This window comes from Heliangelus exortis, chromosome 5 (genome assembly GCF_036169615.1).
Source record: "Heliangelus exortis chromosome 5, bHelExo1.hap1, whole genome shotgun sequence".
Lineage (NCBI taxonomy): Eukaryota > Metazoa > Chordata > Aves > Apodiformes > Trochilidae > Heliangelus > Heliangelus exortis.
The window spans coordinates 33313867-33336756 of record NC_092426.1 but is presented as its reverse complement, the minus strand read 5'-3'; the positions used below and the strand labels follow the sequence as shown (position 1 = coordinate 33336756).

Sequence of the window (22890 nt, the reverse complement as noted above, 5' to 3'; positions counted from 1 at the left end):
CACTCATGTTAAATAAAACAAAGCTATTTTCTCTAATTAAAGTTCTTGCTCTGTCTACAGAAAACATATAATCTATGAAGACACAGCATTATAAAAGGTTTGCAAGAAGTCTTCTAAAAATAGTGTCTTACATGCTGAAGAACGTGAATCCCTTATCTGAACTACGAAGTAGAATAGAGTTGTGGGCACAATTAGATTCTGAAAATCACAGAAATAGATTCTGTCATAAATCTGTAAAAGTGTCATTTTATACATGACACACCATGGTAACCTGTGAGTTAACAAGAAATCAATGCAGGGGTGCACTCTGAATGTGAAGACAAAGTTGCTAAGTACTTGTAGGCTGCTTTCATTTTGTGTCCAGAAATTTCAAAGCATCATATACAAGGAATGAACTCTTTATGTCAGAATCAAAACATGCACCCACTTTTTTTCAAACACCCCATGCATTGCCTCTAACGGGGTGTAAGTGTGTTTCTCTAGTGTCTCTTGAAATTTAGTGATGCTACACAGACTCAACAAAGGCAGACTAAGACTAATGCACAGGCAGGCTAAGCAAACTTTCATGATTGAAATGAATTCTTTGATTCTCTTTGAATCAAAATCTGTAACAGTGGCTCTGAACATGGTAAACTGTAATTCATCTGACAGTGTGTCAGTCTCACGAAGGATGGGCAGAGGGACTGTAGGGATTCTGCCACTTCAGCAGACAGCTCTATGGGTGGAGCAGGAGTAGAAAAGTACAGTAAGGCTGACTCAGTCTCCAGCTGATACATTCCTGATGCTTCAGCAACATGACTGAACTTTACAGTAAGGACAGCCGGTGCCTGTCACACTCAATAAGGAAACAGCATCTCTTCCTCTTCCTGATGGTAAGCAACAATGCAGAGGAGGAATCAAATGGCAGAGAAGCAGCAAAGCAGAGGAACTGGAGTTTGAAACCAGGATTTGAAAACCTCATGTGACCTAAATAAATACTAGCACTGACATACCTGAATTGGGGTTGTCATGCAAGGGAAGTCCAGTCTTTAGATAAACAGAGTGTCCACTCTTAACCTCCTGAACTATCAGTTTTCCCTGTCTAATACTGGAGAAAGGTTATGCTGCAGAGCCCTTGTGCTTCCTCACATTTAAAGTTAGGGTAGCCAAGGGCAACAAAGACTCCTTCCTCTCTAGCCCGATAGCAGAGTTCTTCCTTCCTTTTGTTCACATGAAGAACAAACACTGAGTTGATTAATAATAACAGTGGATAGATGCTTCATTATGATGCTCTTCTGGGCACCCAGCCCTGGTTAGCATTATCTTACCAGTTGGCTTTGTTTTGAAGGAAACCATGAATGGCCCTTTCAATTGCTGGTCTTTCAAGATCAACATTACCTCTACTTCCTCTGTTTTCAAATCTCCTTATTTTACCAACAATATGGGGCACTACCAAAAAAAAAAAAAAAAAAAAAAAAATTAAAAAAAAAAAACGCAGACAGACAAAACCAATGAACTCAAAAAACAGCCAGGGTCAAAAAGGCAAGCAAGTAATGGAAGGCCATCATTTAAACTAGCTTTCTCTGAACTGGAAAAGTTATGGATTCCGAACATTTAGGGAAAAAAAAAACCCAAACCAAAATAAAAACTAAGGAAAGGCAAAGCAACTTAATCAGTGGCAAACACTGAAGGAAGTGCACATGAAGAACACAGTTTAGACTTGGAATATATTTTATTTGGAAACATCCAGGCATCTGATCACACTTCCTGAAATGAACACCAGCAACAGATCCCTCCCTGTCATGTCTCCAACTTTATGGGAAAAAAAGCCTTTCATCATTCAACAAAATCCATACCCTGTGATCTGTAACAGACAAGTGGCAAAACAATTACCACAGTCTTATCACTTGTGCATTCTTACAGACCTTTACTCTTCTTGGACAAGTAACTGTTCTGTAAAAATTACTAAATTAACTTTTCACACTATGGGAAGGACAGGTGAACAGATTTAATGACAGTTGTGTGGTCAGTCCTCTATGGAGCATCAACCCAGGCACAGTCAGAAGCTACACTGACAACAGGTGTCAGTAGTTACAGTTGTTCCAGTGCTGACTGGGAAGGGAAGCAGACAGCTTCACCCTCTGCCAAGACTCTTGTTCTGCAAACACTTTCCCACACACTCTCGGAGTGAGTGTGAAGCTTCAGTCAGAGCCACAGTCTTAGCTGCAGCCCTCAGGTGGGTCAGTTTGTTTATCCTCTTTGCCAGAAGAGAACTTGAGTTTGCAGATCCAGTTTGTGTGCTGAAGTTTCCCGTGCCCTGGAGTGACAGAGCAGTCATCAGTGTCCTTCCTGAACCCAGACTGGGGGGACACCTTTCTCCCCTTGTGTTCAGATGTGACTGGTGGAATTTAGTTCCCTCTACACTGGAGAAATCTGGACTTGCTCAGACTTCTGGCTACCACCTGGGAACATTTCCCAGGGCAAACACAACAAATCGTCCAAATGAAACTCAAACAATGTCTCAGGTGGCTGCTTGCACTTGCTACTGCTGCTACAGTGGGTGGGAGGCTATGGGTCAGCTGCATGACCGCTCCTTCCCCAGTTCAGCCTAATGCACATTCAGAAGAAACAGGGGGAGCAAACCTGTTGCTCAAGTAGAAGAAAGTGTTCTGGAAGAATAAAAGTTAGCTCTGCTAAACTCTAGTACAGTCCTATTCAGTATTACTCAGCTGTAAGGACTGTAGTGATGAAGCAAGGCCACAAACTATAGGGGAAGGAGGGCTGAAAGGCAAAGAAGAAACAACATCCCTTTAAGCTCTGATGTGCACAGTGTGAGGCCCTGCCTCTGTATCAAATATGAAGGTGGCTGGGATCACATTACAGAACTATTGAAGTCATGCTTTAACCACCCTAATTCAGCGGTTTTGGCTTTTACTACCACATTTGAATACATTGGCTCGATTTTCAAAGGTAACAAGCACCTACAGCTCCCACTGACTTTAGTAGACAGCTGCAGCTCCAAAAATCAATTTAAGATAGTTTGCATATTGAGAGCTGAATGAAAATAAAAGACCTATTGTGTGGATACGAAGAGTTTAAACACTGCTGATGGGTGGCATACGAGTCCCTTCCCTTTTCAAATGAATTTCACTTCATGTTTTGTTTGGTTTTCCTGTTGATGCATCCTGCACCCTCCAGTGCTAACCTGGTGGGATCCCACATACTTTTCCTGGCATGTGGTGTTTAAAGCAAGAGACCTCAGCAATCGGATATCCTCAGCATTTCCAGCTATTGAGCACAATCATCAGTACTGTGTCTGATTTCAGAGCAAAAAAAGAAAAGATGTATAGGGGTATTCTCCCTGCCTTGGTACAGGGCAGATAAAAGAAAATGAAGCAAACAGGATGTTCTGCTCCTCTGTGAACTTCTTCAGCAAATGGCCACAGCAGACAGGATACAGTCTACAAATGTGCACCTGCAGTGTATGAGCCTGACTGCCCAATACTTTGTTCTGGGTAATTCACTTGCAGCACAAATACAGCATGAAGAAAGCAAAAGGCGTAGTGTGCAGTTCCCACCTGACATGCCTCAAGACTTAAGTCCTTTATCGAACACACACAGCCTGAAGGAGGAATGTGATGTTTTTCTCCTCCCTGAACTCACTCAGAACATCTTCAGCAGTGCTATGTCCTCAACTCAGGACGTCAGCTAAGTTGTCTCTGCTGAGCCCTAAAGCAGACCCCCTAGCAGACCCTCTTGGTTTGCCACCTCTAGGGCTGGTACACCATGTTCTAACAAACTGCTGACTAAACTAATTGCCTCTCTCATCTCTGCAACTCGTTAACTCATTCTGGCCCTGAAATTTAATATCACAAATCTTTCAGGGGTCTTCACAGAACTGAATGACAAAGGTTCAGATTCTGGTTTCATTACAACATGAACAATGAGAAGCAGAACTACAGCAGTCATTAACACTGTGTTAAAGGTTCAAATTAACAGTACAGAAAATGCTTTACATTAAGAGCCCAATGGTTTTAATTTTAGGGAATAACTAATGAGAAAAACCTCTTGAAGTATAAACCTGTTTATTGGGAGGATTTATCACATGTGTGTCTGTTTCTCTGAAAGTGCTATGTATTCCTGTTCCATCTTTTAAAGACAGATTTAAGCTTACATGACATAATCATTTAAATTTGTGGCTACTCTGGTTTTAAAGACGGGGACAGTCTACACTTCAGACGCAGAGATACCTGAGGTTGTTTCAGGTGTGTTAATTCTGGAAGCATAGAGAAAGTTTCAAAGAAAAAGCACTGGGGGTAACACATCAGGAAGCCTATTTGCAAAGTGTTAAATCTGTGCTAACAAGCAGCACCCCCTCTGGCAATTTTTTTCTAGTTTAGAGACTGCTATTCAGATGTTCCATCTACACAAGATTGCACTCTGGAGACTTCAGCTTTAGAGTGTAACTTACTGTTGGATCTCAGCACCACTCTCCCCTCCCCAGCACAGGGAACAATAAAACACCCAGCATTTCTCTTTGGCAACCAGGCTTCACACTCGGAGATTTTACAAGTTTTTAACATGGAGAAGTCATAAAGTCCTCTAGCTAAAGAAAATTTGCATATACTACCACAGTAAGTCAATTCAGTCATAGCTATCTCAAGCTAACTCGTTTTACAAGATAAAATGACAGTGGAGATGACTTCACTAAACATGCCAGTGATGAAGCCAGAGCAACCATAACCTTTGAGGATAGCAAACGAGATCTAATTGTGCCCACATGAAAAAGGGATAAATCACAGTGAGGCTTAATTGCCTTACAGAAAAAAATAATGAGACTTCACTGTGGCTGAAAAGCATGTTTATGGACAGACATTTTTTTGGCTTCCTATTCATGAGTAACATTAAGTCCATTTTAGGTACCTTTGACTTTATTCTACAAATCTGTAGCTTGAAAGTTGTAACATATTCTATGTTAAATCTAGACAGTTACTGACAGAGTCTTGGTCTTCTACTACAACATTCAATTTCCAGAACAACATACTGCCACAAATCACAGGTACTACTTCTAATCAACTGATGACTTCGCTCCTTATGTTAAAAGCCTTTTGGAAAAAAGGCCATTTGCTTTAGCACTGTGCTGAAAACACAGGGGAGCAGCCCACTTTGATGAGACATTCATTACAGTGTCTGGTAAGGCAAAGATTTCTCTGAAGTTCTCTGAACCATTTTGTTTCAGGACTCCTATGCCAGCCTTTAAAAGAGGGGAACATCTTCGCAAATACAGACTTATACTCTTACAACACTGAATTATATATATCAAAAAGTTTTGATTCATGCTTGTGTAAATGAGAACAGATTTGGCACAACTGCTTGTGCTGGTTTTTTCATATGACATTTACTAAAACTTGAGAAAAATTAAAAGCTGGCACTTCAGTTGCAATCTAGCAAAGTATTTAGGGATACGTTAGGTTTTTCAGTGCAAGAAAACAGCATTGTATATTCAGTGTCTTTACATATGTGTTCACAAATGAGAAGGTAATTCAATACTTTGTGCTAAATTGGATTAACCCACAGGTTAAGCTCACAGCAAAAAATACAGCCAGAAACTTTATCAGCCTGGTGTCTGTCTCCTGTGCCACTAGAAAGATCATACCTGTAGTGAGAAACATTTACTTTTATTGAAACAATGGAGTAAATTTTGTTTCTACTGGATCTAAACCAGAGATGCCTCTAGTCTTCTTTCACAATTAAAATGTTTTCCCTCCATCTCTCTTCATCACCATTTTTGGTTGGTTTTGCATCTGTTCTTTGTTCCTCTGATCTCCTTCATTTGACAGCCATGGAGTTTGCTGTTCCAGCACGGCTTTGCCAATGCTGCTGCAGAGCAGTAGAAGGATTCCCACAAAGCCACCTTGTGAGGATCGCCTCACCTTAGCAAATGCCATTCCTGGGTCAGGTTTAGTAAACCATGCCCCCAAATGCCATGAACTGGCTGAACAAAAGGACATTTTCATTGATGTCAGGTACATCTGTACAGGTGATTTTGCTGGCATCGGGACAATGGGAGTCTTATTTTTTTTCTCATTCCTTACTGCCATGATACACCTAACCTACTGTGCTTTTTTTTGCTGTCATTATTACAAACCTGTTTGAAATGGCATAAGGCTTTCAGTGTCCTGTGGGGAACACAGCAAAAACAGTTCCACCCCACAGAGATCCTAACAATGACCAGTTCATCTCTATCCCTCCAATGGGGCTGGAAATCACCAGTGGCACTGCAGATCTGTTACCATCTCAATAGCAATGCACAACTTTATTCCCATTAATCTGTCTTCCATCCATTCACACATCAAATACAACCCTTATTCATTTTACAGATTATATCCATGTTCCTCCAGACAAAGGTCACTTTATAGTTACAGTTCAAGTGAATAAAAGCTTTTGATGCAGTAAATCATTGTCTCTCGCTGTTCAAACTTACACAATACAATACAAATAATGCTGCCCTTTTTTCCAGAATTCCCTTTCTACTTCACTACTCATTACCAATGCATTTCCTTACAAGCTAAAATGAGGCACTTCTCACTTGCTGCAGCCATACAAATTCATTATAGGACTTTGGAGATGGTTTGCCATGCTGCTGTAAACCCAGGGCCTATGCTATTTAGAGATACAAATGAGCCTCTTTAATTACACTGGTGATAAATGAAACATAATGTACCAAGCTTTCTCCAGATTTAAAGAACCACAGAATTGTTGAGGCTGGAAAAGACCTCTGAGATCACCAACTCCATCAAGCCCAGCTTATGACCTAACACTACCACATCAGCCAGACCATGGCACTGAATGCCTTAAACACCTCCAGGGATGGTGACTCTACCACTTCCCTGGGCAGTCCATTCCAATGCCTGATCACCCTCTCTGTGAGGAATTGCTTTCTGATGTCCAACCTAAACCTCCCCTTGCACAGCTTCAGGCCATGGCCTCTCATCCTGTCACTAATGTCCTGGGAGAAGATCCCGAACCCCACCTGACTACAACCTCCCTTCAGGTAGTTGTAGAGAGTGGTAAGGATCCAGCTGTTCCTAGATCTTTTCCTTCTCTGTACTGCAAAGCATAAAACCTAAGATATTTTCTTCCTAATGCCCCATATCTACTTATTCTCCTTATCAGAAATTACCTACCTGAGTAAAATATTACAGGCAAGGTAAGTTTGGTTGTGTGCACACAAACGTGTGCAGTGGAAAAGAGGGCAGATTAATCAACTCACTAACCATCCAGTTCTACTGGCACAAAACCCAAACTCTTCCATTTATCAATAAAAAAGGTATTCTGCTCTTTATTTTGGGAGTAAGAGGAGTGAGGCAGAATGAAACACAAATTTTTTGAGGTTAAATTTGCAGAGAATTGTGACTGTTTTTCATAAGGAAGAATAAAACATACCAGAATAAATCTTAATGTCAAGTACACTCATGCAAAATGGCAAGCATTTAATGGCAACAGTGCTTTATTTAGCACTGAAGGTCATAACAAGAACTGAGGCCAAAAGCTTAAGGCAGACAAATTCTAATCTGTAATACAGAACAAGTATTTAGCAATAAAGTAGCTAAAAATTGAAAACACTGTCAAGGCAAATCAAGAACTCATATTTCTTGATGTTCCCCCCCCCCCCCAAAAAAAAGTGAATGCCCTTCTAGAAGACCTGAAGAAAACGTGCATGATATATGGGAGGTCAGTTTGCATAAACTGCTGATTCCATCCATCTGTAAACCCTATGAAACTGAAAATAAATCATTACTCCAAAGTAAGTCCGAGCTCACTCATATTATTTGCCTTACATTTTCAGTGCTTCTGAGTTCCTTCAGTAAAATGCAACATTAATCACTGGGTTAAAGCATTCAGCAAAAAGTCACAAGAGATAAAGTCCCAAGAGATTCTCCAGTTGACAGTCTGCCACCATGTTCCCTGTCTTCTTTTGCAGCACCATGTTCTTCATAACAGAGCATTTACTCAGGTGAAATGGAATGAGATTGCCACAGAGCAGAGCTATCAGTTCCTAAAAGCTAGGCTCTATTGCTAGCCTGTGTTTATGCCTCAGAATGCTGGTGCTAGACTCAGATTGTCACCTAAAGAATACATTTTAAACTTAAAACATCAGCTTATTTAGGGGTTTTTTTTTGTTTGTTTGTTTGGGGTTTTTTGGGTTTTTTTTGCATATGTATATATGTATGTGCATGGCTACATGGCATCTTCTAGTTCAATTGACGTTAAACTACAGCTAGGCAAGAACAGCCCAGAATTTGTTCTGACTGATGCACCAGGAACAGAATTATCAGCTAATAATTTCCAATGCAGAACAGAAATTGTATCAGTGCCAATGAGAAAAATAACCTTTTTCTCAAATTTCATTTCTCTAGTCTGCATGCGGAAATAAAAGAATGAGTGAATAACTGGATTCTTTTCATCCCTGAACACTTCAAATTTATAGAAGCAAAGACGTTTTCTCCGTGGCATCCCTGGGCAGCCTGGAGCTCTCCTCTGACAGTCTAAGAGCAGTTCTGCCTTCACTAGAGTCTCTCCCAAACACTTCTGTGCTTGCACTGAGGCCATGAGATGCAAAGATACCAGGGAAACAGAGCAGCGATTTACATTGACAAAGAGGATTTTGATACACTCCTCCAAATGGGGCAGCATTACCATCTTAATAGCCTTTTGCTCTCAGCCCTCTTCCTGAGGACGCTGGAGATTTTTGCGAATGGAGAACAGTTCCGCTTCCCATTTTAACTGCAACAATAGCAGAAGGGCTTCTTAAACTGCATCAAATAGCAGCCTGTGAAATCCCTAAGTAGCCACAGTGCCTCTCCTGCCGTTTTATTATCCCCCAGCCCACAGAACAAAAGGAGGGGTAGGGGGGGGAGGAGGGGGGAGCACCTACTCATTTTTTAGCCTATTCCACACGTCCTAATCCCTCAGAGGTGGCAATGGAAATTGCTTGTGGAACTGTTAAATCACACTTTCACTTTGTCTTTCATTCCCCATTCACCCTCACTAATCAAGGAGTTTCCAGCCACGTTTTCCGATATCAATTTGTTTATGGCCTATTGGTTAATGGTCCCAGTATTGGACCCCCTGAGTAGGAAGAAAGAATCCTGGGCACTTCAGGCAGCTGCTGCTTCTCCCCAGTTCCCACACCCATCCACTTGTTCCCATCAGACGTCCTGAATGTGCTCACCTCCTGACACCAACTGAATTAAACAACAAAGCCTGAATGGGAAAGCTGCCTTTGCAATCATGCTGCAGGACAGATTCCACTTCTTAGGACTCTACGATGTCCCTCAAACAACGAGGCAGGGACACTCCTTCACTGGTTGATCAGTGGCCAGTTGCCATAGGACATCTTACCTTGCATCCAGCTTCCCCTGAGAAATAAGCACTAGCTACACCTCTCACAAAAAGTTTACCCTCTCTTGCATGAGGTAGCCTGGTGCCACTTTCTGCATCTTATCCAAACCAGCCATTTCTGGGTGATTTGCTCACTTCTTCTATTTGTCAGTGAAATATGTGATGAGAAAATGCAATATTTACTTTGTGCAACTCAGTGAGATGGCTTGCACATGCTTACAAGCCTCCTTCAAGCAGTCTGGGGAATGTTATCAGGGGAACCATGACCTTGGTTACTACTCATCCTGAAGAAAAACATCTCAAATGGAAACATAACGGTGTGGTCAGAAAGTAAGAAAAGACTCACATAAAGAAGAGCTTCAAACTGCCTTCCAAAATGGGTAAACATGCCTGGTATCAAGACAGTATCTGCTTAGAGAAAACCAAATTGGTATCTCACCTATTTTTAGAAAAATGGTGAACGATGTTTTCAATGTGTACCCCAGAAACATATGGATACAAGGAAAAGAGCAATTGCCATACTCCTAATAGAGTGCTATCTTCTTACTGGTATCAAATAAAGCAGATCAATTTCCTGGAAAACTATCAAAGAATACACTTAATATAGTATCCAAAGGCTTGGGAAACACCAGATGGGCCCCCAAATCATCACTATGTAGAGGTATCAAATGGAAGCAAAAATATACCAAAAATTTGTTTTTGTTTCTTTAGTTTTCCTATGCTATGATCAGAGATGTAAGTATACTTAGTTATTATTAAATGTAAATATGTCATCAGTCTGGTACAGCCTGTTTGATGGAGAAAAATGGCCAATCAGAAGGAAGAGAACTGTTCCTATACCTTCAAATCTTTGTAATGCTCACTTTTCTTAATGCCACGGCTGCACATCAGAGTGTTTCTTCTGAACAAAAAGTGACTGGCATTGAGTAATTTTATTTACTCTGCTAAACTAATGCAGCAATCAGGAGCCAAGCACATATCAACAGCCAGCAACATGACAAAACTGATCTATGACTGTCTGTCAAAAAGTAAGGACATTAAAGGAAGATTTATTGGGATAAATAGGGAAAAGTAGGAAAGAGACAAATTTCCCTTTTTGCTGTGGTCTGAAAGTATATGATTTAGGACACAGCCACAAGGTACTCTAGTTCCCTGCCATCCAGCTTTTCAGTACACTACCTCATATCCTAGAGAATATAAGAATTATGTAAGACCATTAGAATTACCACAAACAATGGAGAACAGATACTAATTTCCTGTATTGTTATTGATGTCAAGTCATTTGCTAAAGAAGAACTATTTATTAGAGCAAACCATATAGAGCAAATATAGAGAATTATTTATTAGAGCAAACCAATCATAGATGGGTTTGTTTCTCCTGGAGAAACTTATCCCATAGAAGCAATGTTGCCAGACCTGTTTTATTTTACCTTGAAGGGAAACAGGGGCCCTCGATTAATAATTTTAGGGCCTGTTCTTAGATCCATGGCAATGTGTGACAAGTAATTCAGTATGATCCAAGACAAAACTGAACACAGCAGAAGACTGTCATTGTCAATGAAACTGTTTAAGTGTATGCATTTTAAATCAGGTATCAACAATATAATTTTCAACAAATTATTTACATTCAGCCTGCTACAGGTACTAATTGTAAAGGAAAAACAATCAATGCTCTGGTCTTACCTTGAAGAACCAAGCCTGATTTCTCAATGGTGTAGAAGAAAACAGAGAATGGAGCAACAGGAGACTTAGCAACCAGGAGCTGCAAAACAAATCAGTAATATGTAAGTACACAAATAAGTAATATAAGTACACATCTTTTTCACATCCTGATGGGAGCCCAAATCTAAAAATCAACTAGAATAATTTCACAAGATTTAGCTTCTAGAAGCAGTAAATACTGCAGAACTAACAAGGTAGTTATTGATCTAGCCCTCTCACTTCTAAGTAGTTGAAGTTTTCTCATATGCTGCAATTTTAAAAGGACTCACAGGCCGTAAGAAACCCCCCATCAGCAGTATTTTTTCCTTGTCTTATTGGTATCCAGTTAAGCCTAAGCATTCCTGCTAGTTCATGCAATTGCACTCAGGTAGGAGACAATTTTGAGCAAAACTACAGCTGCCACTGTGTAACACAAATTTAATTGCCAGGAGCAGTTCCATGGATGAGCCCCTTCGGCTTCTGCAAGAGCTCCACCTGCAACCTTTCTCCATCCCCTGGAAGCACCATGGTCCACACATGAGTCACCAGACCAGGGACAGTAACACACCATTGCTGTAATTTTTCTGGATGCCCTCTTTTGCAAAAGGGCTAACAACTGAGTCAAATTTTATTCAAGGATCCTGTCCTCGGAGTTTCAAAATAGGAACTGGAATTCCCTCATGGTGTATGGTGCCATGAATTCAGCTTGGCATTTGGGTGTGCTGGCCCTCCACAGTCAGGCCAGAAATACCCCAAGCTCTTTGACTCCACTATGGAGGAACCATCCTCTGTGGAAGATGAGCTGCAGCAGAGTGCTGGAGACAAAGAAATGAGCTTGTTGGCAGGGTAGGGGGTGTGGGACCTGCAGCACCCAACTCACAGAGACATGCCAGGCTTTATTGTTTGTCTGCTTGTTTTTTGCTGATTGCTGAGGACTGCTCCCTCACAGCTTGCCTCAAAATAACCCCCATTCTGCCACCTACATGAAAGTGACACTTTAATAATAAATTGAATAAGCTCTACCCAGTGTGTGATCAGCACAATGATCCCCATATGGGCCCTGCAGGAGACACTGACAGCAGTGGTTGAAGTGGAAAGTGTGCTTCTGTTCTGCCCCTGGCATGGAACTGCTGAACAAAGCTGAAATGCATTTCTCTGCTCACCTCTCCCACAGCTGGAAAAGGCCAGGACCTGGAAATGAGTCCTCTCGGCAGTGGTGGTGCAGCCTGGAAGGGCTTTCCCACCTGCCATGTCAGGTCCCTGAAGGCAGAGTTTGGGCAGCTGGCTCCTCCTCACCCCACACTGATGTTCTGTGGGGATCTGCCCCAAGCAGAGAAGTATGGCAGAGCCTGAGCCACGATGGCCAAGGGCACAGAGCAGGCCTGCCAACTTCCCCTCCCCTTCTCCTTTCCCTTCGCTTCCCTATCCCAATCCATCCATGAGGTCTGCCCAGCAGCACGTTGTGCAACCACCAGGCACCTTGGTGCTCAATCTTCCAAAGCCCTGTCAGATACTACACCCTCACAGCCCAAGATAGGCAGCCCTCTGTCAGATACATCCAAACACAGATTCCTTGGAACTACAGGCAGCAACAATCTTATTTTTAGAGGTGCGGGGCACTAAGGGGTCCTGCTGATTTCAAATAATGTAAAAAAAGCCAATTACTTCCAAAGGTCATGCCCTAATTCTGTGAAACATTCAAGCACTCATAAGGGTCACTGCATATGAATTTTGCTTGGCAATGCCTAACAATCAGCAGGGAAACAGTGAGCAGGTTTTATAAGAGCCAAGAGAGACTACAGAAAAACGAGGAAGTTCACACTCACCAAAACTGCTCATGTTCCACTGAAAAGTCAGACAGTGTTAAATCACTTTAGAGATATATACAGGACTGAGACATTTAGTCCTAAATGTAAGGTTAATGACATCAAGCACCAGAAGTTTGAGCTCTGCAGTGTCCCTCTGCAACCAGGGACTTTGTCAGCAATTTTTCAATAAACAATCAAGGTTTGTGTGACTTTCCTGTAGCACTTGAAATGCCAAGGGTGTCTGCAAAGTAGGTAGGTCTCCTTTGTATTTGTCTGTGGTCTGCAGACAGGACCATGCTTAGTTGTCTTGCAACTCTTTCTCATCTGATTTGAGTACAGGCAGAAAAAACAAAATCTTCATATCTGGTTCTTCAAATATAACCATCAAGCTAACATTCTAATTGTTTTCAGAATTTAAACCAAATATAGACTCCCTTCTTCAGACAGTAAAAGATAAGGGCAGGCACATAAAGACTAAAGAAGAACATCAGACCAGTCCAAATGTCACTGTTTTCCTTCCAGTCACATGGGGCTGGCAAAACCACCCCAGGATGCAACAGAACCTTTGTGAACTGCTCCAAGCAGGAGAATGCTGTGCTAGCACTTTCCCCTCTTCCATGTTAATACTGTTCTCCCTGGAATGAACTTCTGGAGAAAGGAGGGATGCACCTTGACAAAACCCAACTTCCCTTGCCTGCTGCTGTCCCCAGAGCCAGCACTTCTCACTGATGCTGCAGGAGCAAGACTGCCAGGAAGAAAGCTGAGTCCCTCCCAGTACTTCACACACTCCCTCAGCTCTCAGAACATGAGGGTGAAAAATCTGTGCAAATGCTCAGCTACAGTCTCCCACAACAGCTGAATGTTTAATGGCCTGAAATGAAGCAGTTACAAATCTGATGTCTAAGGTCACATTTTTGGCATTCTGTGCAGTAATGTGCCCATAAATATTAACCTATATATGCATGTGCACTAAGCACAGTTGTACATGCAAATGGATAGAGATCCAAATAATCCTACGTACAGTCTGTTATTCCATTTTTATGCAGTTACAATATTTGTACAACTAAGTATAGTAATGAAAAAAAAATAATAAATCACATCCTTTCAGCAGCACGTCACAGGGCCCCTCTGACAGGCTGCTGCTACACAGTTACATCTGAGGCTCAGAATGAGCTTTCTTAGTGAAATGGGAACAGCTTGTAATATTCAAGGGTATTGCTTTATTTCTAATGTTTGTTTCAGAAAAAAGTAACCTTTAAAGTAGGATCACATTGTTAACAGAGTACAGAGAAAGCTTTTTCTCTCACCAAACTCCACATTAATTGAAAAAAAAAAGTAAATATGTGTTTAAATTTTTGTTTCAACCAAAAAATGGTAAATATCACTGCAAACAGCAAATATCACTGCAAATCATCCTCCAGATGGAATACCCAACAGAGAGCAGGTTCTTGTGCATACATAATGACCTTAAACAAAATACAGATATTAAAAAAAAAAAGGTTTTGGAGGCCACGATGCAGAAGTATGTATCAAGGACTACCAAATTCAAGGAATCAAAGATTAAATTCAGACCTGACCAGAATTTTTTTCCTACTGACACTTCAATGCAAATTTGCACCGAAAACGAGTACACATTTTGAGAAACAGGAATGGTAAACAACAGTCTAAATAAGTTAACAGGTATTCAGATTACAGATATTTTTTTAAATAGCAAAATGGATAGAAAATAGACATAGAAAAATGATGAAATGGATCTGAATCTTTCTAATTCACCTTATTCATGATGCCTCTGGAATGCCATCCAGGAGCTACCTATGAAGTTCTAGAATGGAGTATGAAATCCAGATGCAGTTATTCTTACTCTGCTGTCCTACTAAAGCAGAGATGGATGAGAGAAGTAAAAAGCAAAGCTAAGTTTTGTAAAGTCCTAATTTTAACAAATAGTTAAATCCTAGTTTCTTTTCTAGCATCACATTTCCCTGTTGGGAGGTTTGTAATAATTACTGATTATTTAACAACAATGTAGAATAAACATGAAACAACTGAAAAAATTACTTTTGCCATGAGGCACATCAAGAACACAAAGGTATTATGGAAGAGAAAATACATCACCTTGATGAAAAGTGAACAGAAACTGAAGAGATGCTATTAGATTAGATAAAGGAAGAGAAATGGGAGAGAGACAGAGCAGCTGAGAAACAAAAAGCTACGAGAGTATTGATGATGACAGCAGAAAAATTTGTACAGTAAAGCTTGTTTTTTAATTAGGAATAGCATTTTTATTAGTACAGTTATTGTTTATAAGCTTTATGGAAGAGATGGATCCCAGAAATTGATTGCAGAAGCCCAGCAGAAAATACTAATTATTTGGACAATAACCCCTGTCAATAGCAAAGAAAGTGATGAATTGGAAAATGTATTAGATGAACTCTCAGAAGCAGTCTGATTACCAGAAATCAAGCCAATGTCCTGCCAAAAAAAAGTAAAGAAGATGAAGGAGACAGAGGCTTCTATCAAATTAGTTATCACTATGCCAGGATGATAAACTACAACGTGGTGAAATAAGATGACTTTGACTGAGCTAAGAGTTCTGACATGTTAAAAAAAAAAAAAGAAAAGAACTGAAAAGAAAAGATAAGATGATTTCATAATGGAAAAGCAATGATTTTAACAAAAGCAGTGGACTAACATATTTCAATGAGATATTTGAAAAAATCAGCTGTATTTAACATTTAATAGATAATTTCTTTTTAGGCTGGAAAGACACTCAGCTTTTTTTCCATTTTATTACTGATACTATTAAAAGAAGTTGGTTCTTAGGAACATGAGTGAACCCATTTGAAGCTTCTTTTAAAGTGTGTCAGCTTCCTACCAGTGAACAGACTGTTCCTTTTTATTTTGTCAGTTTTTGTCAATTTTTGTCTCAGATTTTCTTTTCTGTTAGATTTACCTTATCTTTTGTATTGACAAAACAGGTATATGTGCACTAAGGACAAAATAAATAACAAAACCACAGCCAATACATATTTTGGAATTTGTATCTAATGAGGAATTATGAAACACATGAGATTTGAGAAAGGAGTCTGGGTTTCACTACACTCACTGCCCTTACTGAAACAACCCTGTCCTTCTGGGATTTTTGCTAATTTGTATTGTCCTGTTGTAGCAAACTAATAGTTGGTGCGTTTCAGAAGAACTCTTCAGTTACACCACATGAGCTCAGAAGAGCACAGCTGAGAACTGAGAAGGAAAGGCACACACTGATGGAGTCATTCAACAGAGAAAAGACTCTCTCCAGGTTCAGTTAGACTCACACGCTAATAAAATCAGTGCTAAGCCAAACAAATCTTTCCCCTAATTGTGCCAAATGTCTGGGTGGACAACCTTCATGCCAGAATTTCCCTTCTTATTGTAGATTAGAAGGGTTGTTTTTTCAGCTGCAACAGAGCCCAGGAAAACACCAGTAAGGAAAACAACAAAGTTGATTTTGCATCAGATATCCCAGCAGACCTCATAACTGTTTTTTCTGCCCGCCCTTCTGGTTCTCCTTGTGCCCTATGTGCAGGATTTGATATATTCTAGAAATGAAAGCAGCAGTCCTTGTTCTGCAGATCATTTACTTTTGAGCAGGAGCTGCGACCCAGCTCCCAGAGTCAGTTCTCATTCCTAGTCCCACAGGTCTCTGCCTCCAGCCCTCCAGAGAGGTGCCCAAGGAGAGAACTAAGAGTTTTCTACCAGGCACTAATGCCACAGAGGCATCAAGCAGGAGGTACACAGCAGTAAAATATTGGTTCCTTGCTCCCTCTTCATGTAGAAGTATACTTCAGGGCAATGGGAAGGTTTTTTATAAGGGAGCAGAAAAATCGGTTGTGTTTCCTGCCAAACCTCACCAAACACTGCTGCTCATTAGACCTTAGAGATCTTAGATTCTGATTTATCTCAGGAGATAACTGCTCCTTGTTGTAGGAACAAAAGGTGACACTAATATGTTTACAGCATTCAGATGAAAAAAATGTAGCTTTGGTATCCAACAGTAATTTACTAAGCTCACAGGATATGCTTGTAAAAAATTTAGCAGTCTCCCACCTTGCATTATTCTTGGGATAACAAGATTTTCCTTGTATATGGTACTTAGTTGATAGATTTTTAAAAAGGTTTTACAATAGTGGAGGAAAAATATCCCCATTATGGATTTGGGCAAGTTGAAGTACAGAAAATAAATCCATTCCTTACAGATTGTAGAGCTGATACCAGTAGCAAAATCCCAACAAGAAGCTATCAAATAACATTGCCTTCACAAGCAAATCACTGTAGAGTTCATTTGACTTCATCAAGCACTTGTGTTTTCTTATGGAAATTATTATCTTCTGCTTTGTACCTTCCTCCAAATCCCCTTGCAAGAAAAAAAATCTCTCTATGCACAGCCTTTCCCCTTCCAAGCAGAGCAAAGTCCAGCTAGTCCAGCAGTACTGTCTGCACCTGGATGCCTGTTGGCAGAAAAGGTTATGGTTTGGGCAGGCTGTGAACTGACTGGGAATAAAGAGGAAAAATGGACAGGTTCAGGGAAAAAGAGATACATACAGTCATCCCTCAGAACTCCTAATAGTCTAGATCTCACACATATATTCTCCCTGGTAAAAACAAACTGGGTGGATTGACACAGGGGGAGTTTAAGATGCCTTGAGCACTGGAGAGCAAAAAATGAGAGATGCTTCCCCAGTACAGGGAGCAGATGTGGAGTTCCTTCCACTTTTGTATAAGTGAAAAAAAAAAAGAATTTTTAAAAAAATCATGTTTTTATTGAAGTTATTTCTTAGGAAGCTATAATTTCATTTGTGCCATGGACAGAACCTGAGAGATGTGGTTCCCTGAAGTCCAGTTGCTTGAAAAGGTTTTCATCAAGGCCAGGTTAAAGGGCCACAGCCCAATAAAACTCTTTATAGAGCAATTTAAAAGGCTTGTATCTCTCCTCACACAAGAAAATCCTGTTAATAGGAAAGTGTTTAGGAGTGAGGTTCTGTTCTGCTACTTTACAGAAAAGCAGCAACGGCAGCTATAGACACTTTGTGAGAGGCATTCCATAAATCCAAACCAATTAGTGCAGAAAAGAAGGCAAGAGTTTGTGTGTACATACTAAAACCATCCATTAGCACACATCTGGAAACAACAGCAAAGCAAACCCCCAGAAGGCAGTGACCATCCTGCTGTTGTCTCACAGTCAAAATGTAGCAGCACATCTGTTTATTTTCTTCTAGTGCAATGCATACAAACTCCATATATTAAAAAACATTTCTAAGTCTGCAAAGCCAAGAATTCCCTGTCCCTCATCTTAAGAAAAAGTGAGTGAGGGAGAAATATAGATGCATTTAAGACAGCTTTGCAGGGGAAACAGCAACAGTGGACACTGATTTGAGTAGGAAAATTAATAAAAGGAAATCCTTCAAAAGCCAGATGGAAAACATGAGATAGATGGATGCAAGGGATAATGAATTCAAAGAAATCTCAACCCTGAAATATCAGCATGACACTTGTATTAACAAACATAAACAAATATCAAAGAGATCAAACCTTCTCAAGCAAATTCTGAGAAATTACCTTTGATTTTAACAGTCAGTGCTAGTGGGAAGCAGGGATTCTGAAATATTTAAAACAAATCTCTAGAAATCACAAAACTATATGTTCTTAGCCAAATTTCAGATAGTTTTTTGCTAGTTTGTTTTATTTACTTTTATGATAAGGTCCTATGTTCTTTTGGGTAACCCTAGGTAGATGACTCACCTTTCTTCACTGTGCTCAACTCTGACCTCTGAAGTGATTAGTGAGAATTAATTGATTTTACACTGCTGTATTTCTTATGTGAAATTATTTAGGCTGCTTACATCTCTAATTTCTGTTTTACATTTACACTAAGCATACGCTCCTGATTTAAATGCCAGTAATTTCATTATTTATGCTACAGATTAATCTTAAAGAAATAGCAGTGATTCCCTGCCCTTAAAGACAAAAGAAAATAGTGGTTTTGCCCATGGTGACATAGAACTGTGTGATAACTTGAGAATAAAAGTAAGGAAATAGGGATGCTGATTACTTATGCAGTGTCAAGAGTAGAAGTGCAAGTGAGATAAAAGCACTTCATATGCCTTTTCTGAATCTGCCATTTCATCCCAGGCCAGCCTCCTGGTTGTACTCTCTATTATCATAAGAGGCCACAAGAGTATTCAGTGACTGCAGTAGCTTTGTGCAGCCATAAACTCTTCCCCAAGCAGAGGCCAATGGAGTTGCTCAGGTAGCAGTGAGGTGGACAAATGGCTGAAAAGCTGAAAACCATAGGAGACAACATGCAAGGAGAGAAGCTGAGATTCTCCTTTGCAACACCAGATACAACAGGACATTCAGGAGGCAGTGTCTGAGCTCCAAAGTCTCCATGTCTTAATGATGGCAGTGGGTACTCAATGGCTATGGACAAAACAGGACTTTTTACAACTGAAAGGAAAAAAAGCTCACAGCAGTTTGTTAGTGCAGTTCTTCCTATAGTAATGAATAACAGTCACAGGCAATGACTCCAATAAAAATAAACCATCATTGCACGCACATGTGGCTGGGCTTGCTCCCAGAGGAGACATTCAATACTTGCAAAGGAAAGAAATGGAAGGAAAACAAATGAAAGGAGGAGATAGAAATGAAAACTGAGAATCTTTTAAGAACAGAGGAGAAACAGAGGAGTGGACAAGTTCAGGAAAGAGGATGATCTCCAAATCTCAAGCCCTGCTGCATATGTGAAGGAAATTTTCATCGTGCGTAATTCCAGGCTTCATGAGTTTTCTTCCTAATATTACTACTGTTTTATTGAGCAATTTTAAGAAAATTATGTAGAATTCCTTCACTTCAGTCCAAAATCAGGCAGGGAGATAGACACCTGTAGCAACTTCACTGTATTAATTTTCTGCCAGGCAGGCACAGCTCCAGCTGTGCTTCAGCTTTTGCCTACTTAGAGGGTACAGCAGAAGGATCAATAAGCAATAAATAGTTCAGCTATCTGTTTTCACAAATATTCAGTGGGGTGAATTCCTTATTCTCATAAAACCAGAGCAAAACCATGTGTTTTGGCTGTACCTATATAGGCAGTTGCTAACAACAGATGACCAATCTGCAAATTGTTCCAGTCCTTGCAGTGTGCCAAACACAGGATTTAAAATGAGAGAGCACAGCAAATAACATGCACTGCCATTAAGACATGGTTTCAGCTTCAGGCACTATAATGAGGAGCTCTGAATATCCTTGGACTGAGTAAACACAACTTCAATGGAAGGAAGCCATCAAAATCTCAAATGGGTATCAAAACCAATCACAAACAAGAAAAGCAAAAACTTTTGCTGAACTGCCTTTATGTGCTCCAGAACAACAACTGTCCTGAATGCAATAGGCCAAATCTAACAAAATTGCTGTTTTGATCATCTGTCCCCTCCAAGAGTGCAAGCAGACCCCTGAACCCTCTAACCCAGGGTGCCTTTTCCTGCCTGATGTGCTTAACAATAACCTCAGAAGCCATAAACTGCACTGCCCTGGCAAACATTGCATGATTTCAAGTTTGGAAAAGAAAATGCAGTCCCAGATAATGATCCAAACTGTGTCTGAACTGCTACAACCTGGCCAGGGATCTGCACAAAACCAGGCTGCCTCCAGTACACTTCCACTTAAGCCAGATTTCTGCTGTAAGTTCCCCAGCATGAAACAGGGGGTATGCAGGGCCAGTAGGCTCTGTTTTGCTCACGTTACACCAGACCCTCTGAAATTCCTCTTCCCAAAAGTGCTTCCTGTCTCCCTGGCACATGCTTTATTCCCTACGTTGTAAACTGAACGTTGTCATCTTTTCTGTTTCTGAGTCTCTCCTAGATTTCCCAGTGGAGTCCTCAAGAGGCCAGGAAACTTCACAAGAGCTTGGCCATCATGACTTCCTATGCTACAGTACTTCTGAGGTCCAAAGCCCTGGTAATTGTCCAATGTGAAGGGTAATTCAGGAGAAAATGCTTGTAGCTTTTACTTAGCAGTAAAGCAGCCAGCCAGTCCACATGTCCTGGCTTCCACAATGAAATAGTACCAGGAAAAGGGATCTGGATATGGTGCTGTGGCTGGATAAAGTCGTCGGGTGGCATGAACACAGTTTCCTAGGGGAATTCTGCTATGTGGTAGCTTGTGGTCGTTCATCAGACTTATGGCACATTGCTACTGAGAACAACACAAAGTTTACTTAGCTTTTCAGAGCCTTGCATATTGTTCTATTTGACTTTGGTTCTAGAAATAAGGGCTGAAGGATACAATTCTTATTTATGAGCCATCTTGGAACACTGCCTTGTCCCCAGGACCATGCGCCCCAAACTGGGAAGGACTCCTAAAGGAGTAGGAGCACAATAGCACCAGAGCAGTTTTTCTCAGAATTAATGGCTGCTTCCACCCAGCCTGCCAGGCTAGCCTGGAAGAGTCAGGATCTGCAGAGAGGACAGCACAGAAGCCCACAAGCTGCCCAGTTTCTCCTCCACACAACCACATGCTCAGGCAGAGATGCTGCTGGCTCTTCTGCCCATGTCTGCAAGGCAGGGTTCCAAACAGATCCAACCCTCATCACTGCATGGAATAGATCAGCTCAGTATAATTCACCAGCACAACATAAGGAATATACAGTTTTAACTATGTAATTTGTGTTACCATAACAATGAATCATTTTCATTATTCTTCAGGTCTCTATGAACCTTCTTTATGATAGTTTTTGCAACATTACTCTTCTATTGATAAAAAAAAAATATCTGCTGCAAATTCAACCCCAATGGCTGTTTTTAATGTGTCTCAAATCTTTATTTAGCCAATACTCATTCCTTCTTTCACTTTCTTTTGGCTTTCTAGATCATGAAAAAGCTCAACATTACTGTTTATAAATTGAAAGAAAATTAAACCCTCCTGGATGTGTTCCTGTGTGGCCTGCCCAAAGCTATCCTGTTTTGGCAGGGGGGGGTTGGACTAGATGATCCCTAGAGGCCCCTTCCAAACCCTAACATTCTATGATTTTGTGATAATCCATTGTAAAAGAGCATCACAAGTGTGCTCTCCACACCCTACATTCATTGTTTCTGAACATCAGAAACAACAACAACAGTGTTCTTCAAGATTCCTTGTTGTAAAGGCACAATCCTAAATTCCCAGTTTCAGGCCAAAAAGACTGGGATTCAACCAAGTCTTAGACCATAGCAGAAGGATCTTTCACCCACACTAGTGGCTGCAAAATGCTTTTGAGATGAAACAAACAAACACAAAAAACAACCCTTTGCAACTTTTTTTGTGTGTTCACATTGTTCTTTTCCTACAAGTAAAGTCTCTGGAGCAACTGCTAAAGTCACATGAGAGACAGCAATATTATCTGACATCAAGCTTCAGCAGAGTATTATTTTAGAGTCCATTGGACATCACATAACAAGGTTAAGGAAAAAAAAAGCTACCAGATCTGTGAGCTAATACATACAGATGTCATGTGTGTGGTTGTGGAGTACTGTCATGCTTTAAGGATGTTGAGAAAAGGTGATAGATTTAATTTAAAATTTCATTTCAGTGTTTTTACAAGACTCACATTTTCTCTAGCAAGAACATGACTGGGAGAGATTCTAATAAGGAAGTGGAAAACCATGTGCTCAAAGAAAAGTGTAGTGGTGTTATAAACATCATCTGTATTGCTGAATGTACAACCACCGAGTAAAAAAAGTTTCCTGACAAACATGAAACTTCAGGACACTTGATGTACATGAAATCTTCGTATGCAAAAAAGCTGGGTAGGGACTTTTTACAAGGTCATGTAGCAATAAGATGATGGGTAATGGCTTTAACCGGGAAGAAGGTAGATTTAGTTTAGGCATTAGCAAGAAATTCTTCACTATGAGGGTGGTGAGACACTGGCACAGGTTGCCCAGGGAAGCTGTGGCTGCTCCATCCCTGGAAGTGTTCAAGGCCAGGT

General features: G+C 40.6%; 1 protein-coding gene across 5 annotated transcripts in view; it reads right to left on the bottom strand.

Moving 5' to 3' along the window:
- The window catches only part of RAD51B (RAD51 paralog B), a 387602-nt gene that overhangs the window by 121270 nt on the left and 243442 nt on the right, over positions 1-22890 (bottom strand). For 4 of the 5 annotated variants that reach the window (XM_071744453.1, XM_071744456.1, XM_071744451.1 and 1 more), the window contains one exon: positions 11068-11146. In XM_071744453.1, coding sequence (XP_071600554.1) covers positions 11068-11146 — 79 coding nt within the window. Of the gene's footprint in view, positions 1-10702; positions 10913-11067; positions 11147-22890 lie in introns of those variants that run through there. The other variant, XM_071744454.1, reaches the window with a different exon arrangement.